Source organism: Amblyomma maculatum, chromosome 1, assembly GCF_055883805.1.
Source record: "Amblyomma maculatum isolate TAMU_Amacu chromosome 1, ASM5588380v1, whole genome shotgun sequence".
Lineage (NCBI taxonomy): Eukaryota > Metazoa > Arthropoda > Arachnida > Ixodida > Ixodidae > Amblyomma > Amblyomma maculatum.
The window spans coordinates 361,944,100-361,951,168 of NC_139344.1; the positions used below are offsets into that span (position 1 = coordinate 361,944,100).

The 7,069-nt window shown below is 43.7% G+C and overlaps 1 protein-coding gene across 1 annotated transcript in view; it reads right to left on the minus strand.

Moving 5' to 3' along the window:
• The window catches only part of LOC146207947 (uncharacterized), a 104,022-nt gene extending 99,168 nt beyond the window's left edge, over nt 1-4,854 (minus strand). The window contains exon 1 of the mRNA XM_084577848.1: nt 4,790-4,854. Within this exon, the coding sequence (XP_084433974.1) occupies nt 4,790-4,854 (65 nt within the window). The remainder of the gene's footprint in view (nt 1-4,789) is intronic.
• Nucleotides 4,855-7,069: the final 2,215 nt, after the last annotated feature.

Sequence of the window (7,069 nt, forward strand, 5' to 3'; positions counted from 1 at the left end):
ACCACGTGCCGTCCTCGGGGCAGCATTGCTCGCTGGCAGAATACGCTTCGCTTGTGCCTATGGGTGCATGCGTGCATAGGTATAGGATGTATCTGTGTACTGTTACTCAAATAGAACAGTTGAATCCGAGACAAGGATAAGCGCATTAGCGCTATACGTGCACTCTCAAGCAGAATGAGCTCGCGACGAACTATAATGCGGTTGTGGTTGTGGTTTGTGGAGTTTAACGTCCCAAAGCAACTCATGCTACGACAGACGCCGTAGTGGAGGACTAATGCCTTCCACATCTCCTCGACACAGGACCGACTAATGCGCAAAGCAGTGAAGAGTGTGCAAATTGATTAAGGAGACCCCGCCCTAAAAAAGACACGTTGTAGATTTATATCCGCAATGTTGGATCAACTATAGTAACGAATTATGTGACGGCAGCCTTGAAACAGGAATTTGACATCTGCGAAATTCGTGCCATGATGATATGCCATCGTGCTAAATGGTACTGCGCGAGCCCGCGAAATCAAATATTCCCACTAGAAATTAGGGCACGCGCAAGTGCTTCATATACCTCATCGTAATATTACTGGAGACGAAGACCTTGTAAGAATTGATACTGCACTAAATGTACTCGAAACGTATGCGCTTTCATAAAAAAACAATCATTATTAACCTATCTACCACTGAAATTTGTCTCGAATAGCGCCATTAGAATTCAGGTCAATAGAGAAATGTTTCTGAGCATTATTTTGTTCATTCCTTCAATATCAGCTGACTGAGAAGTGATTTTTAATAGCAGATTGGCAGGAATATATGAGCTGTTAGCCGGCTTCTGTAGACGTCAAAGAGACCGTGATAAATTGGAGTAGCGGGACAAATAAAGAAAGCCTGAAACACATGCCAAGCAGGTCGCTTAAACCACCGGTTATTGAAGTGTGTACACAGGCAGAGAAGAAAATACGAAGGGAAAATGTTCTCGTCCTAAACTACCAGCCCCTGGCAAATCGCGCCTCCAGCCTATTAAGACCCCCCCCCCCCCCCCCCCCAAAAAAAAAAAATTATTTTTGAGGAATGCCCTCTTGCTCGCAGAGGGCTCATCCAGTAGCTAACTTAACTTCCGGTCTCAACAAGGGTATTTTCATGTATGGGAAGCAATACTAGTATACAAAAAGGTATGGTCCTTACTGCTAGGAGGAAGCATAACAGAACAACTATTTTAAAGAAATTTAAAGACATTCTTCTCTAAGCTCTGTTCTTGCGATGCTTCCCTTATTCGATACAACTGGCTACTGTTGCCTTAAAGGCAACTCCGGTGGTTTTTTTGTCATTTTGTGTTTTTAGTTGAATTACATTCCTCGGCATGTCCTGACTCCAACACAAAAGACCGTGTTTCGAAATTCTAATTAGAAGTGTTTTTAAAAAGGAAAAACAGCAAATCGAAACCGAAACTGCTTTCACGGCCAGAAACACGACGTCCCAGTTGACGAAATGGTGACGTCACGCTCAGTATTAGAAAAACACTCGTACGTGCGTTGGATGGAGAAAATAAAGTATGGAAATCATGACGCACTGCATAAAATGTCAGAGGTAGTTCAATATAAGCCTCACAATTTCGTAATCACCCAGGAAGTGGACAGTAACGCCGGTATACTGTTTATGATATCAGAACCTCAGTGTTGCCCGCAGAAATACTCTCAACTTAAGCCTTGAAAACGGCATATTTTAAAGTCGTGTTGCGCGCGTACGATATATCGTACGGCGCTCAAATTTTGTAGAATGCGTCAGGACGAAGAGGACGACCTACAGTAACAATTTTACTTGAATATTCGAATGTCAAAAATCCTCCGGAGTTGACCTTAATGGCCCACTAAATTGTAGGCACTACAAAGGCTAACCATCAAAACTGCACCTACCTCGCTATAAATACAGAAATAAAATGCAAACTACCCATGCTAAAAAAATAGTTTCCAGTATTTGACACCCTCATTGCCCATTAATATGACTACGCTCCTGATAAACTACAAAACAGTCTCTTGCGCCTTCCAACTTAAATAATAACGCTGCCGTATCCTTTTTGTGGTGCCAAACTGCAGAGAATGAGAATCAACAGCGAGTCTCTCAGGCGATCAGAGGAGAACTAATAAGAATAAAAATAATTTCGCCTTCATCAAAGGTCTTTGTTGCCGTTTATACAGAGTGTTCAAAATTATTTTCGCATTTTTACATACTAAAATAAATTTACAGCCGTTTAGACACAAACTGTTAGAAAAACTGTGTTCCGAAATTTTCTTAATTTTTTTACAATGCATAATGTAACTTTCATCCACTGAATTTACGCACATGCTCGTATTTCAAACTCAGACGCGGTACAGTTTTGCACTATTTCGAAAATGCACCTGTGTCTCTAGACATGCACGTCTAAAGTTTCAATCAAAGCCAACTAATTACGTCGGTGAGACCGCGGCATAGGATGAAGTTTCCGCCTAGTGTGGCGCAATTGTTGCGAATGGAGCGTCGCGCAAAAAGAGTGATTTACAGGGGGCGATTAGAAATTTCTCTCTTGGCCAGCGAAAACAAGGAATACTGCGCGACCGAAGCAGTTCGAGCATTACTTTCTTTCGACAATGTTTGAAGACAGGGCGATAAGGCAAAATACGTGGGATGGCTTTCGACTTCGCATGCGGTCATACGCATCGATACAACAGTGATAAACAAATGCGGAAAATTGTCACCGTCACCTGTAACAGTACATTCTTCTTAGGCAAAGCGCCACTTCCAACGGCAGCGTCACACAAGGAAAGAGCTCCATGCTGAGTGTCACCATTGTGCATTACTATTTAAACGCAGTGTATTGAAAACTTAGGTGTGGATGTCTCGGATACAGGCGCGTCACGAAAAACGACGTAATAAGTATTTGTAAGCCACTGTGACTTGCTTTGCAACGCAAGCATGGGCAGGAACTGCAGTGAGCAAGTTCTTTAATAGATTTTATTTATTTATGAACTTCACGAGGACAATTATTCTCACCGTTTGTGTCTGCCAAACCACATAACCCATTTCCAAAAAATGTTCGTGTGCTGCTCTTCTTATTTTCGATAAACATGCGAAGTCTAATTGCGAACGTATTACACATCCGATTATTGATGCGCCATACTATTTGCTATGCAATTTTGTTATCTATTTTTGACGCCTCTGGTAGCTCAATCGTACGTACAAGCAGGGGTAGAGCCTCGTTGTAGCTGTTGGCCCGTGTGTATAAGTTAAGGCGCACAGCAGCTTCTTGCAACCAGACAATCAACTCATCTTATTGCTTCCATGTTTCGGTGGTAGGCCCTTAGAATGCAAGAGTCGTACAAGTCCAGCGAAGGGTTCACTTCGCTGGGAACCAGTTGCCGAAATTCTACACGCGACTCTAAGGCCTTGCGATTTCTTTAATTTCTACTCTTATCGCACAACTCTTCTGGGTCAATAGACGTAATTGAAAGATGTAACACTAGTCTATCTGCTGGAACTCCCTTTTAGTGCTCTTCCAGAAACTACCTGTTTATTTATTCAGTTATGGGTTGGGTTGGGTTGGGTTGGGTTGGGGTGGGTTGGGTTGGGTTGGGTTGTGGGGTTTAACGTCCCAAAGCGACTCGGGCTGTGAGAGACGCCGTAGTGGAGAACTCCGGAAATTACAACCACCAGGGGTTCTTTGCATTGCCGTTGCGGATATGCTTTCTTACTGCACCTAAAAACCAAATGGAACGCCAAACGTTAGGCACTGCCACAAAATCTGACTCTACTATCAAATCACATTCGCTCTAGTGCCACCAATCCATTTAGGCTTTTTTCCAGTTGAACATCTGAATGTTTTTTCCAGCCTTGTCGTTTGCTTTTTTTTTTGTATCGCGCAAAATATATGTGTAAAACTTCCTTATTTTTGCATGCCCAGTACACGGGCGCCCTGCGTTTCGCTTTCTTTGAATCGCGGCCAGTACGGTACGCCTAACTTTCCTTTCCATAGCTCGCAGCATATTCCCCAGCTTAATCTAATCCCTATTTCTTAGACTCCATACTTCTCCCTATTAGTAGAGTACCGGCAAGATACAGCTGTTTTGAACTCTTCTATGAAAGGGTTTCGACCATCGCGTTGATAGGCATTCGTTAAGAATGGATGCAAGTTGCGGCTAAGCATAGATTCAGCGTGAAAGGCCGGACATCATGCTCACTATACTATGCGCCACTGATTAAATTAGAAGCTTGCGGGATCAGGGTATTGCACTATTCGAGCCACATGACTTGTGATGAACTTGTTCAGCGAATATTTGCTAGCTACCTCCATGAAATTGCGCGTATTAAACAAGATGGTAATTGCGACACTTCGAGATTTATCCCAACGATTTAGACAGTGATTATCTTCTTACATTATTGAGAGCTTGGCGTAGTCAACTGACCCTAGCTGCTCACAAACTGGGCCTGTGTCACCTGAGCTAAGATCACTGCACCAACAGCTACACTGGATTGTGACCCAAGTAACGATCGACGTGTTGTGTCGTCATGAAGCGCTTCGAGAATGACCGATTCTGGCTTGACGCAAGTAGGTGACTCGACATGCAAATGAAACTCAGTGCATCCAACTACGCATGTTTCAACAAATTAGAGTTCTGGCCCTGTATAGGTGGGGTAAATATTATTCCAATCACTACCGCACACTTTTTGAGCCCCACGATTGAACCTAGATCACACTATATCACGTTTATCGTGACATGCGTGTGGGTGTATGTGTTCGCGCGTCAAGGAGCAAATATCAACTCACGCGGGAGCACCGGGCGGCGGCTCGAGCCCGCTTTCCGCCGTGGACAACATTGACTCCTCAGCCATTGTCTGCAAAAGAGATGGTTATGAGCAGCCTCATACACATTACAGAACTTGTACTCCGTCTTTCTGTGCCCAATGCGCTAAGAGCGATCCCTACTGTCAGTGCAGCAAGCCATAATACCGCTTTAGTGTAATTATTGCTTTATTCCTTCGGTAGAGCTGTCGTTATTAAAACTTTCTGCAGCCTCATTAGGCAAATATCTCGAATATTAAGCACATACAGTTTATTATATTGGCCGCATCAAGGTACTGCACGCCATCCGTCGCGGTCACCTATCTGTCATTGATTAAAGCAGTTTTCTCAATTAGACACATCAAACGATATGCATCAAAACATGTAAATCAGGTAGTTTTAAATTATTTTAAAACTCAGTAATCTTTCTTCCTTATCTAACGTACCATAAGAAAAACATACCGTGGTTCGAGAAGTATATGTTCCATTACTGCCCCTTAGCACTGCACGAATATCCGAAATTTTCCCATTGCTTATCAGATATCCAAGTATTCTATCCTTTACACGGGTCAAATGTTGCTGACTCCAAATTATGTTTCTGTTGTAGAAATGAATTTATTACCCGACCAGATGAGATTTCGTCGAACCTTACATTTCATTTACCCTAAATTAATCTGATACATTCGCAAGGTTTAAAATATTTGTCGTGTAAGTGGCGCGTGGTCCGAATAAGACCGGTGATTGCCTTCTTCAACGAACGTTGTAAGATCAAGGTCCACATCGTTGCATCACAGCGCACAGGCACCCACACATTGCATACATGTGCAGGTCTTCATAAAGCTTTGCATGGCAGTGAGGTTCAGCCAACATTTCCCTTAAGGCTAGTTTTCGTATCACAACTCAACGCAGTACCCGAGCCTCTTATCGACCTAGGTATGGCACTAGTTAGTTCTGCGCTGTCATCAGTAGCGAAGGGTAGCTTTCTGGTACGTGCAGCATTGCGTTCACGAAGGTAACTAATCGGTTCCTAGTTTAGGCCGGCCGTAATGGAAATCGGTGTTCTCTGTGCACAGCACTTCAGATTCGTACTCTGCAATAACTTATAGTAATGTCACTGCTCGAGATTGTTTCACACGTGTATTCGCTTCCTGTAGTTGTGCAATTAATAAATTTTCATAGTTAACATTCGATCCTTATTCGCTATGCTTTTTACCCTAGTATTACTATGCTATTCGGTATCTATGTTAAAGTATTTGTGTTCGATTTCACCTCATAGAAAACATGCTGTTTGTATTTTCTCATTCATTTTGCTTATTTTGCTGACCGGGATGCGAACCCATGTCCTCGGGCACAGTAGTCGAGTGCCGTAACCACTTCGCCACCCAGGCGGGTCTAAATTCACGTACTTTGCACAATTCTAAGAGAATAAAATAGAGAGACGTTGCTTGCGTACGACATTGTATGGGACCATAAATATATTGTTCGGTCTAATTGTCCCTCTCTGTCTTTCATCTTTGCTCGGCGCTTTGAACAATACAGCTGAGAAATTGAAAAGCGCGCATTTGTTTATTTTAAACGCGCAGAGATATACGACGCGAGCGCACCGTAGGCAGAAATTCAAGGTTAATGTCAGCAGTAATAATGTTATGCTGCAGGTGTGTCTAAAAAAACCCTTAAACCACGCTCTCCATCGCTCTCTGTGTACGCGTCATTTACGCAAACGCCAACAGTTCAATTCTTAATATTCTGGTACTGTTCAAAATATTCATACCATTGTTACCAAAAGTAACCGAGCCACCGCATCGGCTTGCGAAGCCAGCTCGACGCAGAGCGACGCCGTTGCGATCTTAGGCGCTGCCCATGGCTCCTTGGCTACATGAGTGAAGTTTCCTACGGAAGCATCCTTTCGCACTCTCATTTACTTGCCGTAAGGAATCGGCAAGCGAGAGTGCAACGAGCGATTTCGTGTGTTAGAAGCTGAGCGGGGGTGCAGGCTCAAGTCAGCGGTTCACACTCTTAACCGGGAAGCAGGTACCATTTATAGAGAACGCAGCTGCGCTGCCTGGCCTCGAGCTTTCTACGTCAGCAGAGGCAGCTGCTCGGTTACTGTTGGCAAGGAAGCTATGTGCGAACAGATAGTGCACACTGCCCATGCAGGAAATAACTGCGCTAGGAAGACGTTAGTCTGCTAGTGCCGTATACGTAACCGTACGCGGCTGCACTCCCAAAAGTGGCAATTGCAAGAAAATGAAGCTACACACTTAA